The sequence below is a fragment of the Contarinia nasturtii genome, unplaced genomic scaffold (genome assembly GCF_009176525.2).
Source record: "Contarinia nasturtii isolate CC-2019 unplaced genomic scaffold, AAFC_CNas_1.1 Cnas_scaffold_533, whole genome shotgun sequence".
NCBI lineage: Eukaryota > Metazoa > Arthropoda > Insecta > Diptera > Cecidomyiidae > Contarinia > Contarinia nasturtii.
In genome coordinates, this window is record NW_022197885.1 from 798,306 (window position 1) to 823,011 (window position 24,706).

At 32.2% G+C, this 24,706-nt stretch overlaps 4 protein-coding genes and 1 long non-coding RNA gene across 13 annotated transcripts in view; 4 read left to right on the top strand and 1 right to left on the bottom strand.

Annotated features, from left to right (window-relative positions):
- Nucleotides 1-1,566: 1,566 nt before the first annotated feature.
- LOC116339609 lies at nucleotides 1,567-2,390 on the top strand. Its single transcript, XM_031765587.1, has 3 exons — nucleotides 1,567-1,781; nucleotides 1,858-1,978; nucleotides 2,042-2,390. Exons 1-3 carry the CDS (start codon nucleotides 1,691-1,693, stop codon nucleotides 2,172-2,174), a joined length of 345 nt encoding a protein of 114 aa, XP_031621447.1. The 5' UTR covers nucleotides 1,567-1,690; the 3' UTR covers nucleotides 2,175-2,390.
- A 280-nt stretch (nucleotides 2,391-2,670) lies between these two features.
- On the top strand, nucleotides 2,671-3,502 carry LOC116339608. Its single transcript, XM_031765586.1, has 3 exons — nucleotides 2,671-2,883; nucleotides 3,004-3,124; nucleotides 3,197-3,502. The coding sequence occupies exons 1-3, from the start codon at nucleotides 2,778-2,780 to the stop codon at nucleotides 3,477-3,479; spliced, it is 510 nt and encodes a 169-aa protein (XP_031621446.1). The 5' UTR covers nucleotides 2,671-2,777; the 3' UTR covers nucleotides 3,480-3,502.
- Nucleotides 3,503-5,189: 1,687 nt separating this feature from the next.
- Nucleotides 5,190-5,788, top strand: LOC116339867. Its single transcript, XR_004201033.1, has 3 exons — nucleotides 5,190-5,324; nucleotides 5,441-5,555; nucleotides 5,627-5,788. It is a non-coding gene; the product is annotated as an uncharacterized LOC116339867 (long non-coding RNA).
- A 2,917-nt stretch (nucleotides 5,789-8,705) lies between these two features.
- LOC116339826 lies at nucleotides 8,706-12,265 on the top strand. 4 transcript variants are annotated; one of them, XR_004201024.1, is made up of 8 exons: nucleotides 8,714-9,112; nucleotides 9,214-9,328; nucleotides 9,400-10,009; nucleotides 10,098-10,554; nucleotides 10,636-10,789; nucleotides 10,851-10,971; nucleotides 11,038-11,688; nucleotides 11,798-12,265. XR_004201024.1 is itself a non-coding variant. In XM_031765890.1 (2 exons), exons 1-2 carry the CDS (start codon nucleotides 9,777-9,779, stop codon nucleotides 10,210-10,212), a joined length of 348 nt encoding a protein of 115 aa, XP_031621750.1. In that variant the 5' UTR covers nucleotides 9,661-9,776; the 3' UTR covers nucleotides 10,213-10,363. The 4 variants fall into 4 exon arrangements, 1 of the variants encoding a protein (XP_031621750.1); XR_004201025.1 differs by having other exon boundaries at nucleotides 8,706-9,006; nucleotides 10,098-10,789; XR_004201023.1 differs by having other exon boundaries at nucleotides 8,711-9,112; nucleotides 10,098-10,789.
- Nucleotides 12,266-12,471: 206 nt separating this feature from the next.
- Nucleotides 12,472-24,706, bottom strand: part of LOC116339514 (probable cationic amino acid transporter) — a 39,340-nt gene continuing 27,105 nt past the window's right edge. For 5 of the 6 annotated variants that reach the window (XM_031765433.1, XM_031765435.1, XM_031765437.1 and 2 more), the window contains 10 exons: nucleotides 21,324-21,508; nucleotides 21,162-21,234; nucleotides 21,013-21,093; nucleotides 20,803-20,934; nucleotides 19,225-19,323; nucleotides 18,921-19,129; nucleotides 18,154-18,781; nucleotides 17,729-18,037; nucleotides 17,496-17,661; nucleotides 12,472-17,406 (listed from right to left, as the gene is read on the bottom strand). In XM_031765433.1, coding sequence (XP_031621293.1) covers nucleotides 16,791-17,406; nucleotides 17,496-17,661; nucleotides 17,729-18,037; nucleotides 18,154-18,781; nucleotides 18,921-19,129; nucleotides 19,225-19,323; nucleotides 20,803-20,934; nucleotides 21,013-21,093; nucleotides 21,162-21,234; nucleotides 21,324-21,449 — 2,439 coding nt within the window. In that variant the 5' untranslated portion in view covers nucleotides 21,450-21,508 and the 3' untranslated portion in view covers nucleotides 12,472-16,790. Of the gene's footprint in view, nucleotides 17,407-17,495; nucleotides 17,662-17,728; nucleotides 18,038-18,153; nucleotides 18,782-18,920; nucleotides 19,130-19,224; nucleotides 19,324-20,802; nucleotides 20,935-21,012; nucleotides 21,094-21,161; nucleotides 21,235-21,323; nucleotides 21,509-21,616; nucleotides 21,627-24,706 lie in introns of those variants that run through there. The other variant, XM_031765438.1, reaches the window with a different exon arrangement.

Genomic DNA, 24,706 nt, shown 5'->3' on the forward strand with positions numbered 1-24,706 from the left:
AAAATTTCTTATTCGAAAAAAAAATGAAAATTGTTTTTTTTTTTCAAAATGTCATAAAATTTAGGGCGATCACCAGAATCAATTGAAACTTTGTTTTTACCTCATTTTTATATTGTTCTATAAAAAAAACTATAAATACACCGCCTTTTTAACTGGTCAAAGTTTTGCCAAAAATTATATCCATCACCTACGTTTTTTTGGACATTTTTCAAAATTTTGAAGTTTTTTTCTAGAAAGAATATAAGAAACTTTGCAAAACGAAAGTTAGGTTAAGTTAGTAATATTATATTTATTTCAGCATAATTTTAATATTTCGGACACCAAAATAAAAAAAAGTTTATAATATAAAAATTCCAAATATTTTATACTTGAAGTTAATTAGTTCAATTTTATTTAAGCCATTTCCAACAAGCTATCTAGAAGGCAAACTATGCCGCATTTGTGATACATTTCCGTACATTTGTCTATTTGCTCAACATTTGTTGAATTTGTGGTACATTTGCTGCATTCATTGAAAGCACCGCACATTTATTCAAAAATGATGCATTTGTTTTTGTGATAAGCCCTAGGATATAACGTAAACCAAAGAAATTTGAGAAATACAGAACTTATTAGAGTACGAATTCAATTTAATACGAGAAAACATTTTTAGAAATAGTATTGTTAAATTGGACAATTTGTTATTTAATTAAATGTTTTTAGTTATTTAATATTCGATAAAATAGGCTGAGAAAAATGATGTTGTAATTCAGTAATACACAGTGGACACAGTCGATATCTGCTGCTCCGAAGTCGAAAAGACTGGCGGCTGGGTATTCGATCGGGTAGTGTTTCATTGCAAACGATATTGTAATAATTGTGATAAATTCAGTCTGTGGTCAGATGGTGAATAAATAAATAAAAAATGTATCAGTCTTCTCCCACTTCCCCTACAGAATTTATGGGTGAATTTGTAATCATATTGTGGTACTCGGGATAATATTTGCTATGATTTAAGATCGAAGAAAAAAGCAAAGAGTTTCATATTCATTTTTTGAAGTTTGGAATTTCAACCATTTTATCGCATTTATCAATTTCCCAAAGAAAATAATATACATATCATCGTGTATTGTTGGTTTTGTTGTTGACATTGAAAATCACCATTTCGCGACATACTTTAAATCAGATGATTTATTTACTCGCAAAAACCGGTGCGATGTTATCGTCAATAAAATCTCTCTCCGTGTCTCTTTCTCTTTGTTCGTTTGTGCCAATTAATAACTTGAAATCGAAATCCGTCACAAAGTGCCAATATACTGCTACTGGAATTTGAAATAAATAACACCGTGAAACGAATAAATTGCTTATTACATTTATTATAAGTAAATGTATGCATAAAGCGGCATACCGACCAGTGTGAAAGAAATTGCATCGCAATTCATTTTTTATAAGAAAAGATTTCATTTTCTAAGCAATTTAATCTAATTCGAATTGCGTCCAAAAGCGCAGACTGTGAGTGTTTTTTTTTGTTCGAAACACTATTTAAAAAATATCAACAGCAAGATATTTCAAGATTCAACACAAATTGTAAAAATGCAAATCTATTCACATTACGGTAGCAGATCGTGCATCGCATTATAAATATAAGCGTTAATTTCGTTCAGAACTTTAGTATTTTCTTAAGTTTTGAGCAATTCAATAAACAACAGCGATGCGTCTAATCGGTGAAATAACTGTGTTGCTTTGCGTGATTTACAGTATAAATGCGGCTATTTCATATAATTTGAATTCACAAAACCCTGGTAAATTGAATAATAATATCGATGTGATCATGACCTTTATCGGAAATAAAACGTTAAATGCTTTTGTTTTATACAGAATATCCAGGTAAATGTTGGGATGGTTACCGTAAAATGGCATTCGATGTTGGAGTTCATCGGCCGAATAATAGTTGTGAAGAAATCGATTGTGGTCCAACATTTATAGTGCAAACAAAAACGTAAGTGTCAAAAGCATGAAATGCAAGTTATTTTAAATATATTATATTTAATGTACTTTGCAGTTGTGGTGTTATTATGCCTCCGCCTGGCTATCGCAATGAAATTGATCTGACAAAGGAATATCCGAATTGTTGCTTCAAGTTTGTTAAAATTGAGGACGACGCCGATACTGAACCAGAACCAACATCAACTTAAAACAAATTAATAAGTAAATAACATGTGCAGTTTCATTCGCCGCCGAAACAGGTTTCATTGACGATATTGTGGACGCCGTAATCTTTCATAATTAATTTTTCTGTTGCGTATACCGTGTTCCATTAACCCATGGCGATAATCTTTTTTTAAACTTCAGACATGTTTTGAACAATTCCAAATATTTTTTTTGCTAATAAATTAACTTGAAAGAATCAAGTGTACGTTTTTTCTGCATTTTACTGTGTCTCAAGAATGTTGTGCGAAGAATAAATTAACAAACATTGATTATTGAGTACTGTTCAACCATCACGTCTCATGAATTTAGTCCATTTAAATATAGCAAAAAGACAATTTTTCAATCACACACTGATCGTGAACCTGAATATGTGCAACCGGTATTTTTTTTTTCTTTTTTTGAAATCATGTGCAAGGGCCATACTCTTGTGGTTTTCATTGGTATTGATTTTATGGCTTGAATAACGTGATCGATTTTTTTGAATGATTCAATTAACATTTTGGTAGTATAAATACCAAACTTTGCAATGAGACGGCGGTCAGTATTCTTAAGGTTTTCATGACGAACGCAATCGTTTTTTATTCAAAATGTTTAAATCGTATGGAAGTTTGGTTGTTGTGCTTGTTTTAAGTGTAATAGGTATTGTGAATGGTGATTCAAATGTAAGAGTGACCGCACCACAAAAAAATCCAGGTGAATTTGTGTTTTTATCAAAGTGTTTTTTTCATGCTTTTCAATCTAACTTCGAGCCAATCGCTTAGTCTGTGTGAAAATAGTGCGTATATTTAATCAATTTTTCTTCTCAAAAATTAGAATATCCAAATAAATGCTGGGACGAATCGACACAAACCGCTTATTCGGTCGGGTCACATAATCCAAAAAATTCTTGTCAACGCATTCATTGCTATCCAGACTTTCGCATTAAGATCACAACGTAAGAAATGCATCGATTCAAATGTCATTTGGCAAATGCATGTAAAAATTGTTTTTTACTCAATTTATTCAGATGTGGAACACATTCATCGGGCGAAGGTGAAATTGTCGAACAAGACTTATCGAAAAATTATCCATTTTGTTGTGCGAAATTAGTCAAGGCAGAGAAGAAAGCCAAACGTGTTGATCATACGTTTGGTGCAAGTGAGGTGAGAATTAATAAATTCCGAAGCCGAAACAGATCAACGGCAAAGGAGTTGAAAACTAAAACAAATGAAGACGCATCAACATCGACACCATCACTATCAAAAAAACATGTTATCGAAAAAGTAGCAGCTAATGAGAATTCTGAATAAAATACATTGGATATCAATTTAAATCACAACTAGTTTTATTTTTATTGTTTTTAAATGAAGAGATTCATAGAATGGAAGGAAATCAACACCAATGCCACTCGTTAGTTATAACCGCAGATGTTACCCGAAACACGTTTCAATTTTGAGCCAAAAGTTTAGTGACAAGATAACCACGGTTGTTGAGTGGCAACACAAACAAACCATAAATAAATATGTCACTCCAAATATGTTCAGCTTATATAAAGAGTGAACATGTGCCCAATGACGTTAAACATGGCTTAAAAACGAATAAAATATGATGCTGAACCCCAACATTTTTATAATTTTTATCATTTTATATAACGCCGATTTTTTTTTTGCTGTTGCTTAACAGGGCTTGGTTTTTTTTGTAGTCTAATTCGTTGCAAATAATAAGTTACTTGTTCTCGACATTACATTTATATACAAATTAATCTGTTTTGGTTTTGTTGAAAAGAAAATGTAAAAAAAATACACCGCCTGAAAATACCTATAAACAATTTAAAGATCGATATGATCTCAAAATCTCCACTCTTCTATATATTATTTGGTGGTTCAATAAGTCTTTGGCCTGACAACCAGGTCGTGTCACGAATAAAATATCTCTTTATTTTTGACAAGTACCATCTGTCTCCAGACTACTGGAAAAACTTCAGACGAGTCCGTTCACGGACCTATGAGTTACAGCGCTTGAAAGAGACCAACCTCAAAATACACCTTATTTCAATATTTTATTACTTTATTCGGAAGGGAAGGAATTATATTGCACTATTATTCCACTCAGAGCATAGATAGAGGTCCCACCAAGCCACATCGGAAATAACAAAGTGATTCGTTATCAAAGTCATAGAAAATTAATATCACCTGTTTGGCTTTGAGAGACACCAGGTTGTGAAAATTTTGAAATATATTTTTTGTCTCTCAAGACAGTAATCTTTTGATTCAAAAAATTTAAAAATGACATAAATTAATCATTTGGCACCGTTCCAACTTATTTCAGTTGATAAAACAATACTTTCAAAGACACGGTCCCACAAAACGCGAGCTCGAACAAAAAAAAGGGATTATATGGCTTTTTGCGGACATATCGGTTTTTGATGACCGTGTAGACTATACCTTATCCCAAAATGGATTGAATAGGTTCTGTAGGATACTGCTAATTAATTATCATCAAAAATATTTACATTATTTGTGCATAGAATGCTTAAAACATCGCAATAAAACTACCATTCAAAACCATTGTGAACAAATGCGGCAGCCTCCGTTCAAGTGAAGTTTTCTTGCACAAATGTTGGACTGATATATCGAAATGTTCTGTTCCACGTGATGCTTCGGATCTATTCTGGATTATTCACTAGGATATTGCAGACCCTCAAAGCAAGATCTTGGATTTTTTTAATCATTTCTTCAAAAAGAGACATTTTTGGGGTAGTTGTTTTCCGTTGCCTGTATTACCACATGCAAAAGTAATATAGAACTTCTTACTAGCTCCAGTAGATAGAAGAGAGTCTGACACGACCTGGTTGTCAGGCCAAAGACTTATTGAACCTCCAAATAGAAAAAGCAAAGAAAATGTCACCGATCTGTTACTAAATAGGTTTATTAGAGGGTTTAGTGAGATAATTTTGTTTTTAAATCAAATTGGCCCGTGATGTACAGATAAAAAAGTTAAAAGATTATGACGATAATACAAAGACTAAAATTTCTATTGAAATCAAGGCAACAAAAATTTAATTCATTTACATACCACAAATAAGTGAATATGTATAAAAGCAGCAAAAATCACGATCCGTTTTTACATTATAGTTGACTATTGGCAGCGAACGAGTAAGTAAAATATACAAAATGATTAAGTTTCTTCTTCAATTGTTCGTATTGGTGTGAAATCAATTTTCACATAACTATAATGAAATAACGCCAACTAATAATTCAAATTTTCTTAGATTATCCCGGGAAATGTTATTATGAACAAGAAATCTATGAGCCTGGAACCTATTCTCTAGAAAATCAGTGTATGGAAATATCATGTAATAGCACTGGAGACTATAAAATTTACACGTGAGTTGTCATTTTACGGTCAAACATTCGAACAGAATGATAATACATCAAATTTTTATTCATTCAATTAGTTGTTCAGCAATCCTGCCACCTGAGGGATACCGTAATGAAGTTGATAATTCCAAACCATACCCGGCTTGCTGTATAAATTTAGTAAAAAATGAATGATTTCATCAATATGACCAATGGTCAAGATATATTCTTCTGAAATAAATCGAAAATTAATAGAATTAGTTTAATCGTTTCATTTTTCAATTTCTTCATTTTTATTTTATATAGTCTTCCGATGAATGAATAATTTTTACAACTTGAGATCAATTCAAATCAAAATACCATGCCATTGGCTCACCAACTTCCATACACATGAAAATGGTTTCTTTTAATTTGTATTGTGCCTTTTTTTGTCGAATAGCATTACAATATGTTCCAGTAACTTATTCGTGTTCGGTAACATTGATTAGTAAATTCGGCTGTGAAAATTGACTGCAAAAATGGAAATTATCACCAAATATTCCATCGTTTGATTCAATTCATCTTCATTTATGAAATAACCACGCCCATATTTAAATGTATTTGTTTTCGAATTGTATAGGTCAAAACATCATAAATTAGATGAATTCATGGCGATAGTAAAGTTCCAAAAGATCTTAGAAAATTGCGCGCCATTAAAAATCAATGTCGTGATTTTATATAAAAACAGCCGAAATCTAAAACGATTTTTGCATTTAATTGACTATCGGCGAAAGTGAAACGCGAAAAAGGATGGCAAAGTTTCTACTTAAATTGTTCGTTTTGGTGTGTGCTATTTATATTGTATCAGCTTCAGTAACACGAGGCCTCCCAGATCCAAGTATACTATTAACGCATATAGTATGCAATACGCTAACATTTATAATTTCTTTAGAAAATCCCGGAAAATGCAATGATGGAAAAGTAATCTATGAGCCTGGAGTGCATGATCGCAAAAATATGTGTTCGCGAATACAATGCCGTCAAGATGGACACTTTTCAATTCACCAGTAAGTTATATTTGTGGAAAATACGGTCAATCATTCGAACAGAATGATGATACATCACATTTTTATTCATGCAATTAGTTGTGGAACAGTGCGTGCACCTGAGGGATACCGTAATGAAGTTGATAATTCAAAACCATATCCGGATTGTTGTAGAAATATTGTGAAAAATGAATGATTTTATCAATATGACCAATAGTCAAAATATTCTGAAATAAATCGAAAATTGATAGAATTTAAGAAAGTTTAATCGTTTCATTTTTCAATTTCTTTATTTTTATTTTATATATTCTTCTGATGAATGGATAATTTTCTCAACTTGAGCACAATTCAAATAAAAATACCATGCAAAATGGTTTCTCTTAATTTGTATTGTTCTTGTTTTTTATACAATATGTTCCAGAAGCGTATTCGTGTTCGGTAATATTGATTAGTAAATCCGGCTCTATAAATTGACTGCAAAAACGAGAATTAATTCAAATGGATACCTTTGCTTATCACCAAATATTCCATCGTATAAGTAAAATTTGAATTGAATGTTTTCGACCTTTATTTGACACTATGATATGTAGTTATTTTGTTTTCAAACTGGTCAAAGCTATAAATTAGACGAACACATGACGATAATAAAGTTCCAAAAAATCTTAGTAAATTGCGCATCATTAAAAACTAGAAATCAATGAGATCATTGTCGTGATTTTATATAAAAACAGCCGAAATCTCCAACGATTTTTGCATTTAGTTGACTATCGGCAAGCAAGTGAAACGCAAAAAAAGATGGCAAAATTCCTACTTAAATTGTTCGTTTTGGTGTGTGCTATTTATATTGTAGCAGCTTCCATAACACAGGGCTCCTCAGATCCAGGTAAACTACATCTATTTTAACGCATATAGTAAGCAATACGCAAACAATTATAATCTCTCTAGAAAATCCCGGAAAATGCAATGATGGAAAAGTAATCTATGAGCCTGGAGTGCATGATCGCAAAAATATGTGCTCGCGAATAGAATGCAGTCCAGATGGACACTATGAAATTCATCAGTAAGTTATATTTGTGTTCAAACATTTTAAAGAATGATAATACATCACATTTTTATTCATGTAAAAAGTTGTGGATCAGTGGGCGCACCTAAGGGATTCCATAATGAAGTTGATAATTCAAAACCATATCCGGATTGCTGTGTGAATTTTGTGAAAGATTAAACATAATTAGTTTAGAGAAATACACAGAAACTTGATATACAGTTTGTATTTTTCCAAAACAAAGATTATAAACCTTCATTTCGATGATGAAATAAACATTCATGGTAATAAATCTTGATAAAAGAAATCAAATCGTGTTTGAATTTGAGGATATATCGTGGTCTATACATATGGTAAGATGCTGTTGTGCCATTTGTTTTTTTTTCTTAGTTATGTTACAGAATTATAGACTACTAGATTTAATATATACTATACAGAAAATAAGTGCATTCGAATAGTGTGTGGAGAGATTCATAACAGTGGAGAGATTCAACCTCAAAGTTCTTTCTTTATAGAATTCGGTGAAAGCGATAAACAAACAATGAGACAATTGATTTTTATTGTTCAGACTTGAAGGATACCACAATCAAATTGATTATACCAAACCTTATACAAATTGTTGTCTGATTATTGTTAAAAATAATGTCGAGATAAAAAAACCAATGTAATTTGCCTTATTTGTTTTCAGCGAAATCACCGATTGGACTTTAACTTGATCTTTGTATTAAATTGAGCGGATAATCTGTGGAATTACCAATCATTCTTAACGTTTTATTCAAAGTATAAACAAAAATATATTTATTATAAATGAGATTTAACGACCTTAATCACGACAAACTTGAATTTTAAAATATTCGGTAGCTGGCAAAAGTCAGCGAAAAAGGCAGTAGAATAAAAACAAATTAAATTCTTATCAACATCGGCGCCGCTGCTATTACGAAAAAAGTCATTGAAAAAGAAGCAACAATGAAACTTCTGAATAAAATGCAAATGAAGAAAAAGCGCTATCAATCATAGTTTACGACTAGTTTTACTTATGAAAAACAAAAATCCAAAAAAATAATCAAGAGATTCAATCAACGGATGAACACTTATTGATGTTAAACTGTCTGTATAGTGTTCCACTGTTACAATTCTTATCACTTTGCGCAAAACGCAAAATGTCTTGTGCCTTAAGTGAGCTAATTTCGTTGTTTTAATCAAAGTAAGTGAAAAGGTCATAAACTAAACTGCGCCACAACGCACAGCTGATGATGAAAACAAAACAAACACAAAAATACTATTCGTATAGCACGGAATTTAATGAAATAAAAACCAATTATATCATAATATTGTCGTGATTGTGTATAAAAACAATAAAGACTTCAAACCATTCACGTACAGTCAACATTTGACTATCAGCGACGAACGAGTAAGTAAAATATACAAAATGACCAAGTTTCTTCTTCGATTTTTCGTTTTCGTATGCACCATTTATACGATATTCGCTGCCGTTGCCATAGGACTACCTAATTCAAGTGAATATTCAAATGACAAACAAATAATACTCATTTTTTACTCAAATATAAAGAAATCGAACGAAATAAACCAAAAACTAATAACCATATTTTTTGCCTAGAATATCGAGATCGATGTTTCGATGGGGAAAGAACTTATCGTTTTGGTGTCCATTATCCATATAATGAGTGCGTGAAAATTGTATGTTCTAGTGACACCACCCTTCATTTTGAATCGTAAGTGTAAACATTAATCATGATGCTATTGAACGTGTCTTTAAATTATTATTTTTTTATTCACAATTCAGATGCGGTTCGATGAGTTCCCCTGATGGATACGAAAATGTTCCTGATTTATCGAAAAAATATCCAGAGTGTTGTGAGAACATTGTTAAAAAGGAGGATATAGAGAATACAATTGAATAAAATGGAATTTTTATAAAAGTACGAATTTTAATTTGACTTTGTTCGCTTTTGAACTTTGTTCGCTGATACAATGAGCTATCGCTTAACAAATATTTCATGACCCAAACCTTTCAGCAGTATAAATTATACTTAACACGCCACTTGAATGTGTATAGCTTTGTGTAGATGTGTGTCGAACCACTTCTCTGCTTAATTGAGTATGGCTTGGCACAACTAGTTAGTATTAAACAATCTGTCAAACCGTGCAAATAGATACACAATGTACATGGGATTTGTATTGTTTTGTTTGTTGTCTGTCGTTTTGATCTCACCATCGAATGGTGCTGATCGAGCTGTATGGATTACAGGCGAATCAGGTATTCATGCCGATCATCCGGGAAAGTGTTGGTCTTCGTCATTAAATCGTGAATTTAATGTTGGCGAAGAGATAACCGATAAAACCAAATGCGAACTCATACGATGCGGAGCCAATTTGAAATTTTCACGACGAGTGTAAGTTAACACTTAACACAGTGCACTGTGATTCTTGAACGTAAACGACGATTCTAATTTCTAATTATGATTTGGATCTTTATAATAGTTGCACAAATCGTTTGCCTCAAGCAGGCTGTACGAGAATTAAACCGGATTCATCGAAAAACTATCCAGATTGCTGTGGGATGGTGAAGTGTGATCCTGTGAAAATTGACTACTGACTGCGTACCAACAAAAATATCATCTCATTCCAATCAAACTAAATGAATTGCAACAAGTTATGTTCGCCGGAAAGCAAATCTGTTTATAAATTTTTTTAGTAAATTTAACGTTTTCATAGATTAAATAAAAAAATGTGTCTGTCAGTGAAAATACTCTTTGTTTATTATTCTTTCCAAAACCTATATGATTTCAAGTTTGTTTTTTGCGTCAAACGAGCTCTGAGAATGAAATAAATTATAAAAACAACTTGTTTGTTTTTCATGTGAAGATGTTGACGTTATTAAAATCCAATGAGATAACGTTTGATAGATATTGTTAAACAACCTTGGCCAAAACTTTCAGTGAGTTAGAATATGTGTTTGTCTTATTCCTATTTTATGTCATGAAATCATAAGCAATCGATCTACTATTTAAAAACGTAGTACACTCAGCAATCGAAATCAGTTTTATTTGGGGACTTGAATCGTTAAAATCAAATACATAAAATGAAAATTTGTTTAGTTTTGTCTGTGCTTTTTGCTCTCGTCTGTATGAATTGGGCTGCTGTTGCTCACATTCCAAATACAAAGCACAAAGGTATTATTCCATATTGCATTAAATGGTGGACAGTTTTGTAATTGAATTTTATTACTTTCAGACTATCCAAATCAGTGTTATATCGAAAGCGAGAATAAGGCCTATACTTTTGGTATACATTACCCGGCAAAAAAGTGCATTGAACTACTTTGTAACCAGAACTATTCAGTTCAAATACATACGTAAGCCAATACTATGCGTTTTAGTTTAAAATCCAGATTACAATAATATTCAATCATAAAATTTAGATGCGGTAGAGTTTTTACGGAAGAAGGATATCACAACGAAATTGACTATAACAAACCATATCCAGATTGCTGTGTGAATATTGTGAAAGATACACAATAAGTTTCAAGAAATTAATGATGTGCTCTAGTATGTGCACACAAAAAAAATTATAAAGTTACATTTCGACAATACATTTTATTGAAAGAAATTGAATTGAAAAGTGTTTGTTTTTTCTTCTCATAATTTTGAAGTCCAACGTTTTAACTTTATATGAACAGTGAACACATTTCATTTAATTTTATCGGGTAGGACTCAACAGGAGTTGAAGCAGAAATGCCTACTCTAAACACCTTGCTTGTTTTTTCTTCAAATATTATTCCACTTGATGGAGAAAGTTTCAATTGGCAATTTCACAATTTGTAAAGCATAAATCCTCAATTTTGGACCTCCGAATGTAATTTTCGGTCTATTATAAGCTGTTTCGGTGAACATGTTATTTTTACTTTTTGTAGTAGTAACAAACAAGCAAATACAAACTTTAGATGATTTGTATTCAGAGGAAAGTATCATAGGTGTAGTAAAATTGTGATACCCTATAAATCAAGCGAACTATCTATAGATAATTTTCATTCCTTCCGTGTCCTCTGATATTTTTTACATAAACTATCGAGGTAAATGATCAAAATAACTATATTAACTAGGTGCTGTCTGCACTTGGATACCTTTACTTTATACTCGCTCTTTTTCTAACGTTTTTCAACAATAACATTATCACCTTAGGTTCGATAAACTATGGACCCGTTCTAAAATCGGATCAATATGTTTCCGAGCGAGTCATACGAAATATTGACAGGACAACTAGTTCAATAATGGAAAGTGGTTTGATCAGATTTTGCGAAAATTTTTCAGCATTTTTGACGAGAATCCATGCGGAACAATTTTAAAAGTACAAAACTGTACTTTGTTGATGAGGAATATGTTGTGACCATAGGACAATTGAAGATCCCATTGATAATCTATTTGAAAGAAATCAAGAAATCCAATCCGTCGAGAAAATAATATTAATTCACGTTGATAAAATTGTAAAATGTGTATTTTCCACCTTGATAGTAGTATTTTTCCATTACACCGACTGTGTGATTGTTTATATCAGTGTTTGTCGTTCTAACTTTGTGGATAAGCTTATGTAAAAATATTGCAGCAAAATAAATAAAGAACACATAATCAATCAAAAATAAACACTTCAAAGCTTTCAACTTTTTGTTCAGTCTTTTAATGATAAATATTTTTACTGATTATCCTCTAGCTCCGACACTATAAATAAGAAGATGATTTGATAATAATGAAACACAATTGAAATAATTTGATTCATAAACGTGAATAAATTTAAATTTATTTATATCATTTTCATTCTTTGTCAGTAAATTCAAATTTCAACGATATTATTTTTTTTTTTTACTTTGTCGTTTCTGGTATTATTTTGTGATCCTCATCATAAATATCCATTTCTTTAGTTTTATTTTTAATATTCTAACAGCAAATTTGTAATTTATATAGTTGGTTTGTTGTCTTTTTCATTCGTAAATGGCTAAATATATAGTAGTTTATATGAATAATATTCTTTTTTGTTTCTGTGTGTATGTGTTTGCTTGAATGTAGTGTATAATACAAGACATTTTTTTGTTGAAAAAATTGGTTTGGTTGATTGTCATGAAAGAACTGGCGAATCTATGGCTCGCTGCTGCATTCGAAAATCCTTTCATGAGACACATACATGATTTGTTTCACTGTGAATTATGTATTCACATGTGCCCACTGTTCGTCATCATCGTTATCATTATTTCTTAGAATTTTTTAAAATATTTATTTGGTTTTTATTTTCAAATGCCTATAAAATATGCGTATCAATGTAATTTATATTTGAAAATTATGTTGTTGTTGTTATGTTAATCAAAAACGGCAATGTGAAAATTAAGTAGATGATATCGAAAAAAAGAAGATTAAAATCAAAATGAAATGCATATATATATATTTGTAATTTTTGGTTCATTTTTATGACTCAAAAGTTCATTCGATTTTCTAGACACTATACAACCATCTACGGAATATTATTTATAATAATACTTTAGATTCAACTGTATTTAATGGTATTTTGTTTTTATGATGCTTTAACTTGACTCGTATTATAAGTTTTTATTTTGTTTGATCAATACACTTTCAAACGAATGTTCTTTTCTTTTTACTTTCAAGGTACTTGAATACTGGTAATAAAAACCTTTAGTTCATTTGCTACAATTCGGTGTATGAGTGTCGTTTAGATACTTTGTTCCTTTTTTTTGTTTTCATTTCAACAACTGGCCAGGCACTGTCAAAAAATTCTATTCGATTAAAATCATCAAATACGATAAATGGTTACAATTGGTGTAAGCATTAAACAAATCAACAAAATATGGGAGTTTCATGTCTCTAGAAGGGTTAAAATTGGATCAATTTGTACTGCACTACTCGAATGGGATATTTAGTTGAAACCTTCGCTGGCTACTACTGTTAATGAAGCATTTTCATCATTTCGCATATCATGTAATATTAAAGAGGACTTTTTAAGAGTAAACAGTAGTTTATCTCCAGTGTTGCAGCAACGAAATGGAATTCAGGTGAAAATGAAATCAGGATTCTTTGTTCAAAATGGTTTTTTTTTCTCACGTTTCAACGAAACGTTGATACCTAACTAACAAGTCTTTTCGATTTAAAAGTTCCATTTTTTAAGTATTTGCCGCAGACAAGCTTAATTCATAATTAAAACATTTCCAGCGACTGGCAACACGCCGCATTTCAAACATTTGTTTAGTCATTTATAAACATTTCTAGTCAGCTATAATATTCAATAGTTTTTGTTGTTAATGTTTTTTTTTGGATTATTTGAGATATGTATCGTAAACACAGCATATTTTGTTCAAGTTAAATTTGGTTTTATTTCCATGTTTTATTAACACACCCAGTGATTCCTGCATTTTTTTAGGAAACATTTTGATAGCATTTCATCAACTTCGTTTAGATTTGCTTTTTTTCACACGCCCAATAAGTCTTCATTTCTTTTTTTAGTTTGAAATACATTGTTCTAGAGATTGAGTTTTGAAAAAATTGGGAAAAATTTGTTCTCATCTATGGATAAAAACGATTTATCAATTTTAATATACATATTCAAGAGATACACTGTAAGATTGATTATTTGATTTTATATAAAAGTAAAAATGACGTTGCATAACATAAAAATTCAATGGAATGTAATGATTCTATGGGCATTTTAAACCACGAGGTGTACATACACAAAGTGGAATTTTGTACATTTTCATCATTTTGTTCATAATTTTGAATAGTTTTCTTTCATTCTTTCATTGTGAGTTAAACAAAATACAAGACAAAAAAAGAATTATTTTTTTAGCGAGAGAAAACAGAAAAAAAATGTAGTGACACTGCTCATGGTTTAAATTATGCTATAGTCCCCTAAATTTAATAAAAAAATAATATGAAAATTGTTCAAAAAGTTCCACTGATTGCCCGGAGATTGTTTTTGGAATGAATATTGATTGAAAGATGGCGTCTAACTTAAAGTAAAACTAAATTCAAAAAATATCTTATCAAAATAATGTTCTGAGAGTATATTGATTGGTTTTGATAAATCTGGATGAATTTCTATATGGAATACATGTGTTATTTGAGAAGACACTGATTGAATATATATCGATGAGTCTTTGGCATCTCAAATAAAAATGATGTCTACGATTTATGATATACTCTATTTAAATAGCAGAAGAAATTTTTTACAGAAATATCTATATGCAATTACTGATGGTGTTTGTTGCAGCTACTGGTGCATTTAGTATCAGTTAAATGTATATTAAAATCATTTTGTAAAGTTGCTTCAAAAGTTAAGTTCAGTTGGATATTTTAGATCTTATTGTTAAAACATAGTTTAGTTTCATTTTCTTTTTAATTTACTTGTAAATGGACAGAAATTGTATAGAGTTCGAAAGATTCAAAATAAACTCATTTCAAAATCGAATCAAATTAATAACGAAAAGATGTAACTAAGGCCTATGAGCCTATGCAGACCACACCATGCATAAAATTATTTACAAAAAAGGACGAAATATCAGAAGAAACGGAAAAGAGTTTTTTTTTTAAATATAATAAGACATCATAATGCGTGAAGAGAAGGAGAAAATTGGCTTTATGCCATGCTCATTGGCATGTTTACACATATAAGAAGAAAGTGAGAGTATTTTGGTAGTAAAGCTACACAACATCCATCGAAAAAGAGATCCTAACGATTAATATCAGTAGTTTATTTATATTATGTACAAGAGAGTTTCATTTTTTTTTTAGCTTCAGCTGTAATTTTCCGTCATTGAAATAAGACGAGAACATTTGTTTCAATTTAAAAAAAAACAGCAACATCAAAACCAGTTAAGAAGAACAGTCTGTGACCTTATGGCATGCAATGCTGCTTGGTTCATGACACACAAACAAAATGCGCAACTGCAAATGTCTGCAGTCTGTGTAAAAAAAAGAATTTTTTGTTTTATTTAAAGAGAATTGAAAAAAAGGTTGATTGGTTCGAATCACAGAGTTTTTGGTCTCGGCCTCTGGTCAAATCACCGTTTAAACAAGTCTTTTTTTGATTAAGAAACATGGATGTATGCTGTGATGCTGCTGCATTGAACATCATCATGATTTTCGTTTGAATATTTCCATAGGCAATGATGGACGAAATCTCAAACGATTTTCAGACATTGAATGACATTGATCTAATTAGAATTTGAATAAAACAAATAGAAATTGTAGAATAAATGTTCGAACATCTTAACATTAAAGTAGTTATTGCAGTTCCGTAACTTATATTCTTAAAAACAAAAATCTTTAACTAGAATTTAAAAATGCAATTGTTTAAACTGTATATTCTTCATTCTCTCGCTTTAAATGGCATTAATAATCATATCTTTTTTTCATAACATCGTAAATATGTTAACAAATTACTATTTTCTGAGTGAACCGCGAAAAAAGTCAAAACATGAACATCAATTCATTTTGGTGTTTGTTGTTCATTGCACGAATCGTCATTCAAAACGATGCATGCATCATTCTTTCTTTGGTAATAATTTATTTCTAAAACATACTTGCTAGCATATCAATTTGTGGATGTTTTTTAGTTATGCTTTGATGTTGTTCTATATTGCGTTTTTTTATAAATATTTTAACTTTCCAATTTTTTTTTTATTTCGTCTATATCTAAACTTTTCGTTCCGTTCACAATTGTGAAATCATGTCATCCGAGAAATGGATAATATGATGAATGTTTTTTTTAATAATTAAGTAAAACTATCTAATAGAATATGCCTTATTATTTGTTTTTTTTTTTTAATCATTGGCAAAGAGATTAAAGATTAAAGAAAATAGAATAGTACAGATTTCTCAAAAAAAATAAAAAATTACACAACAAATTGTTTTCTATTTGATTGACTGAACTTGAACTCTTGCACATGTGATTTCATTTTTATTTAGTTATTTATTTGTACAAAAGTCATGAGTTTCAGTTTAAAAGAAGAAATTAAAAGCTAGACATAATCAGAGTCATATTATCTGAAAATGGAACATATTCGTACTTTTTTCACTGTACGATGATATCTTTTGGTTTGATAAATCGTATGATCTGGTTAAGCAATGTTGATTTAAAAAAGGGGGTAATTTCCTAGTGTTATATGTTGTGATCAATTTAATCATCCCAAGTTGGAAATTGTGTTTCATCAATAAAAATGCCCGAAAATCCGGCCTTTGTTGGTTGACTAGATTGTGATGGTGGTTGTGCATTTGGTCGCGGCGGTGGTGGAGGTCTACTCTTTGATGAAGATGCACTTGTTGTCGATGATTTAGATGGTATCGTTGGTTTTTTTGCTGTTGTTACTTGGTGCACTTGTGATGGTGCTGGATCATTCCACGAACTATTCACATCCGTAATATCCCAACTATTTGTTGTGTAATTATTTGTAACGGTTGCTGCCGTTGTCCAACTATCTTCGGCCATTTTATTCTCATAACCATGACGATCCCATACGGCCGTTGGTGTTTGATTTGAATAATGATTTGTGTTCGCCTTTTGTGGTGGTGGTTGCAAGTGTGTTTGATCAACCGTCAATTCGATTTCTTCTGGAGCATTTTCCAATGAACTGTTTATGATACCATAGTAAAAGTACATCAATAAACCGAGTGCCATCCACAAGGTAAATCGAACCAATGTCAATATGTTCAATTTGAATATCAAATAGATATTCACAGTAATCGCAATAGCTGGTATGAATGGAAGTCCTGGCGTCAAAAATGCAAGCGCATACCTGAAATTTAATTTAAAAAAAGAAATATTCAAAGCATTTCAATATGTAAATTCCAACTCGGAGAAGTGTTTCGATTGACGAAAACTAACCTATTTTGTGGCTGTCGTGAAATGACAAGCAAAATGCCAATGATTCCCAACGTAAGTAATGTAAAAATGAATCCGGAAAATGTACCCGAATAACTGAATGCCGCCAATAGATCCAAGAAGAAAATTAAAATAAACATGATGCCAACTAATTTTGTGACATACATTCCTGCAAATTGAAATACATTGTATAAATGACACATTTCTTCGATATTTATTTGTTCGGAATGTGTTACCGCTTTCATGTGTGGCTGGTCCAGGGTTCACCCATGGAAATAGTCCCGGGCATAAATATCCATATTCTTCAAGTTTTCTTCCAACAATACCCAAACCAAGATTATCAAATGGTGTAGCAGTGGTTCCGGTTGGTGCACCGTGTACGCTTCCATAGAATTTATTCTCGGATCGATCAGACACAAGAAATTGATCATCACGACCACCCAAGTATCCATCTGGACTTTCATCACCGAATGAATCATCCGAATCCGGTGAACCTCGTGTCACTTTTCTGATAAGCACTGTCTTTTTATTGTTCATTGCAACTTCTGCTAAATCAAATGGGAAAATAGAGAAAAACACAACAATAACAAAACCATGACAATTGTATATACATCGTCTTTGATATATTGTTTGAAGGTAAGTGCTAAGAGATATAAATTACCGCTTGGTAAATTGGTTGGATCTGGTGTGCTTGGTGGTTGTGGTGTGCGTAACTGTGGTGGTAACAGGTCAACCAATGATGTGCTATGTGGTTGATAGCGTAGAACAAGCACACATGTAGACACCAGTGTATATGCTAATAGAGTTCCAATCGACATCATTTCAACTAGTGTCTCTAAACGAATTAATAATGCCACAAATGCGGCTGCCAATCCACTGAGAAGGGTTGCAATACCGGGCGCATTTGTTCGATCCCACAATTGTGCAAGTTTTCGAAAAATGAGTCCGTCTTGTGCCATCGCATAAATCACTCGAGGCATTGGAAACATTGATCCAAACATTGCCACTGATAAACCGGCTGTGGCTCCAATCGCAACTAATGCTTGACACTTTTTCGCTCCAACGTACGACCACATTTGCACTAGCGCTGAATTCGCATCGATTTGATCGTATGGTACGACCAACGTTAGTACCAAACTACTCGTAACATATGCAATTAAAACAATGATCAACGAGCCAACAATTGCTTTTGGAATACTTTTCTGTGGATTGTGTGCCTCTTCGCCAGTTGTTGCGATTATATCAAAACCGATGAATGCATAAAAGCATGTTGCAGCCCCCTTAAATACCTATTCGAAAACGATAAAAAAAACAGCACACAGAGAAATTGCTATTAGACTAAATGTCAATTAATTATTTTGAACTAAAACAATGGCTGGCTGTGTTGAGCTTTGTGCTCTTTCTATTTGTCATATATTTCACACTTACTCCGCTCCAACCATTCGGTAGAAATCCTTCGTGCTCATGCCACATATCTGTATCGATGTAAAATAAACCGGCCGTCATTATGAAAACCCATGTGGCGAAGTTTATTGCATTTAATGCATTATTAAAAATAACCGATTTGCTGGCGCCTAACACTAAAACAAATGTCATCAACAGTGTGATGCCGAATGCAATCAAATCCGGTGTTTGACCTATATCCAAAAATACGAATAAATAAACCAGTAAAATACATTCACGGCCCGTGATATTTGAGCTAATTTGTTTAATTTGCGAATGCGATGCTTACCAAAAAATGTTCCTATCGATCCAGCTATGGCTCTGGTAATTGCTCCGCCAGACAGTGAATCGAAACTAGCGCTAAGAGCACAAGCGCACGCACTTGTACCTGACGAAACGCAGAACAGAATATAAAAAGATTAATTCAATGCACATACCAGACACTTTTTCGCTCCGCCAAAATTTTCATGGTAATATTCTTTATATTAACCCTAATAAATGATTTTATTATGAAGACGAAATTATGCTAATAAAAATCAAAGCCATTTTCAACATCACCCACATGAATTTTTTACGAACCAAACGAAATGAAAGAGGAAAAACGTCGAACGTCTTATTTTTTTTTTCCGAAAAAAAGAGAGAAGAAAACAGATTGCCCGAAGGCAATGAAATGACATTAAAAAGCGCGAGTGCTATATGTTTATACAATGAAATGCCGTTAGCTTCATATACGGTTTTATACTTTATATTACAATTCAACGATGTCAAATGATAAAGCGTTATGTTATGTTGCGAGGTCTCGTGTGACTACTGTTTACTGTAACGTTTTATATTGACTTTATTCCTTTTTTCCTCGAACATTATGTGTATGGTTGGTTGTGGTTTAACGTAATATCTGTGAAACGTTACGAGAACCGTGTGTTGCGGCGATAAGCAATTTTGCGAAATTTCGTTAGATATTTTCAAAAGAGAAACATTTCGTGGCAGGCAACCCTTTATGTGCTGTATAAGATTTGCAAACAGCTCGTGCAAACAGAGTCTATAAACATATATGAATTTTCTTTCAACTTTAGCGCGAGGAAAACGACTGACGTCAAATATAAAGGGCAAAAAATGATAATTACAAGACGCAGGTTTAGAAATGTTGAAGAGTGTAATTCATTTAGCGTCACTCAACGCAACACCCTTTCCATCTGATATACATACATATATTATTCAAGTTAAAACAAATTATATAACAACAAATCACACTTTAGCAAATGAGATTTCACCATAAGAGCCGCAGCAATTTAATGAGCTAAATCTTCCTCATCCTGAACGAAAACAATCGGTAATTCAATTAAAATTTATTATAACGATGGTAATGTACAATTTCATATAGTAACAGTATTACGGCAATTTACCACAATATCTCGAGAAACCATCTTACTATTTGGTTGGAGGAAAATGTTTAACAAATTGCAGGATAATACTTTTTAGTGAACAAATGAATCCAATCTTCAATCGATTTATTAATTATTCGCAAAATCAGTGCAATCTAGAACTATTACAATGGCGTAAAATAATCGTGCGCGAGAAGTTTATGTGGTTTTTCATTTGAATTATTGAAAGCATTGAATTTCCAGTTGAAATGTCAATGACAATGCATGAATGTGTTATGTGAAATGTGAAAATGGGTTGAAGTTTCAGTCAAATTATCGTACATCAATATTGTTTAAAATTCTTTAGCCGCTCGAGGCTAATAGTGTAAATTGATTCAATTAAAACATACAAAGTGATGGAATGCATTAAAATTACATAATTGATTGATTCCATATGGCAATAATTAATCGATTTTAAATATCTTAAATTCATCATCGAAACTTACCAATTAAATACTCTAAAATCATATTCCAGCCTATAACGAATGCTACAAATTCACCAACCGTCACATATGAATACATATATGCTGAACCGGATGTGTGCGGCACACGAACACCAAATTCCGCATAGCAAGCACCTAAAGGAGTAGCAGGCAAAGAACAATTCATTTTCAATTGTAGCGTGATCTTTTTAATGTAGCGCAAATAATGCTTACCTGAGAAAATGCTTGCAACGGCAGCTATAACAAAACTAAGAACTACTCCAGGCCCGGCAATTGTTCGCGCCACCATACCAGCTGTAAAATAGAACGGAAATGTTTGATAAAAGCTCTTAAAAATTCAATTTAACACAGAGAATACGTACCAACGAGATACATTCCGGTGCCACAGCATGAACCAACGCCCAATGACGTTAGATCCAATGTTGTCAGACATTTCTGCAGATGAAAACAGATATAGAATCGTATTTAAATTATTTTTTTCAGACTGCATACGACTATGTTTGTAAAAATAAATAAAAGATTACCGTTAATTTGGGTTTTGTGCTACGTGGATCCTCGGCTTGAACGGAGCGTAAATCTTTTGTTCGTACTAATTTGGAGAATAATGTGAGACCGGTACCACCGCCGGGCATTGGAAATGATAGCTTCATTTTCGCGGAATTTTTTTTTTCGTTCCACTGAATGTGTCGTTCTAATGTGTCTATGTGTTCTAAGAATAAACAAGCGAAAATAAATTGAATAAATAGAAAACAATTGAAGAAAAATAAAATCTATATAATATCAACATGTGTATGAAATAAAAAAGCGCACGACGTACACAGTAAAATGTCAAGAAAAGTACTAATATTCTAGAGATTAGAACATAATTACTGGCGCAATTTTTTTAATTTTAATACAAAATACATCTTTTTGGTAATTTGCGGTAGTACTTTGATTCTAATCTTTAGAATGTTGGTACTTTTCGATGATAAAGTACAAAAATGTGATACATTTAGTACTTGACTTTTTACTGTGTAGAACGTGCACACACATGCAAAAAAATTGGTCGAATTTTTAGAGATTATATTAACTTTATATTTTATTATATCAACAGTGGTAATCAGCATGAGTTTGTTTTTATTGAAAGTTCACAATCAAAAATGTGTAAAAATATGCGATTTTTTTTTGCGTTTCCTGTGTGTAGATGCGTGCAATCACTGTACCAAGCAAAATGGATAGAATTTATTCCTACATCATTAATTCGCGTGTTATGTTCACCACGTACATTGTATATACGTAGAAAAACCGTATGCGACCGTATCTTGAATTCATCGTACTGCGCCTCACTTGTCTAAATAAAGCTTTGTTGTTCAATCTATAAAATGTCATTTCCTATCAAAGATTAGGCAAGCGTGAATGAGTTCTATTTTTTCACTTGTGTGAAGGCACAATCTCTTTTTTTATCATTTGTTATGGAGAGAATTTCATGGCATTTGTGTCATAAATGTGTGTAGTTGTAGCAACGCTACATGTGGCACTTGCAAAATAGAGCGCATTTCGTCCATATGCGGCATTTAATTAAATAAACGCCCTCGCAAACAGAATACAATGAGAATGAAGTGAAAGCACAAAAATAAGAGTTGAAAACGACCTAGGCAAACGAAAAATGTTTTTTTTTTGTCGCATTATCACAGCATTCAATGTGCATGCATTGCTTGGAATTATTTATGATTGTTTCCATGAGACACACGAGAATTGAAGAAAAAAATGGAATTGAAACAATACGAACCGGCATTGGTATGTAAAAACAAATTGCATCCATAAAATGAGAACATACTCACCAAATGGCAAAGAATAACTCTCGAAAATGACGAAAAATTAGGATTTATTGACGCGCGCGCGCACACATTCCATTTTGAATGGGAACGTAGTCGAATGGCTTTATGTGTTTGTTACTATTTTTATGGTGGTCTTTTTGTGTGTGCCATTCAGAAATTATTAATGTCATAAACAATGTAGTAGCTACATTTGGTGGTGATTACGACAAATGCAACAGCACCACGATTATTTTCGCATGCTATTGAATCGTTAACAAATTCTCATGAACCATTCAGAATTACAAATAACAAATCGCAGCGGAAACGATTGAATTTCAACTCTTGTCGAAGTGGTTTTGGCTTTGTGTTCCGTTCTTGTTGAGGAGTGAGCACATTTTTCTCGTGCGTGAACATTCATAAGAATAATCACTGTAAGTTACATGAATCTTTCAATGGTCAAACTTTTACATGGTTAATGGTTGGATATCAAGTAATCAATAACTTCCCAACTGTGAGAGCAAAACACTCGACTACCACAAAGTTAGAAAAAGCAATACATAGCGTCTAACAACAACACATAACGGGAAAAACCACCATTTCGTGTGAAAAATCTTCGTTGTGTTGTATTAAAAATTTAATTTCGACAGCCATATAAATGGTTTTCGTGTTTATCGCTGAAACTATGTGACAGTCACATTTCATTCGACGTTGCTTTATTTCGAAATGTTAAGAAAAAGACAAACCTGGACCATAGCCAGTAGTCACGATGTTATCAGGGTCATAACCATAATTTATATGTGACAAGAAATTGGTTTCGCACTCCTGACACACACACACACGCCCCATTCATTTCAAATCTCCGTTGACGATTCTCGAAGAAAGTAGAAAAGAGTTGAAAAATATCCCCCCTTTCAAAGAAATGTCAAATTTTGTCAACTATGTACAAATTTATCTTGTATGACGTCAAACGGATGTGTAATCAACTGTCTATTGATTTCTTGCGAATGGCTCGTATTCTTTCGAGCACGCTTCTTTCATTTTCACTTATTGCCTACTACTGTGTCTATTCGTTTCAACGATGAAAATATGATTTCATGCTTATTGTTGCAAGACTTTTGTAGAAAGTCAATGTGGAAAATGGACACGTCCATATATATATTTATTTTATTGTATGTCCACATTCAATGGTCGAAATAACGATTGCCAATTGAATTTACTTGAATAGAATCGAATACAATATTCAATGTAATGTGTTTTTTTTTTCTGTGGTGGAATTTTCATTGATTTCATGCTACATTCATTCTGCACATTCAAGCGACAATATGATAACATGAACCGTTGAATTGACATTTTCAAACCCATTCAGTATTTCATGAATTAAACATTATTGCGAAAAGATTTGTAAATCGATCCGCCAGTAATAAAATGAAAATCATATGTTAGAGTGCACTTCACAGCACTTCAAGCTCATAAATAGATGTACGGTCGCACAGAGTTGCAGAAAAGTGCCACGTTGAATATATTGCACATTTTTGGTGAATATTACGCTGCAGATCGTGACTGTCCCATTAATATTCCGAGAATATGATTTATAATTTTGAATACAGAATTCATCAGATGTGGAATTGGTGGATAATAACATATTTGTCGTAGTACATGAAAAAAAGGATCGGCCGAATCAAACGATGAAATCACGCAAATTTTTTTTTGATTCGATTGCCTTTTTTTCCCTCCAAATTGAATGAAATACGGCAAATAAATGAATCACCACAAAAACTGTATGCAACAAAATTGATCTAAAAGCCTGTTTTTAATTGTGTTTTACAGTGCATACTATTTGGGCTTGCACACATAGCACTTTTTCAACCTATGTTTACCGCGCCGCGCCCAATACCAAATTATATGCTTCATGGAAATGAAGCGAAAAAAATACTGTCTCTCAGTGGTATGTGCATTGAACACATTAATACCGGCCAATTGTTTGATTTATTTTAAGCTCTGATTAATTGTCGCTGGTATGGAAATACTGAATACTATATTGAGTAACGTGTATAAAATAAGAGGTGGCTTAAATTGGCTTAAACGATTCGTGAATGGGGAAATTTATGGGC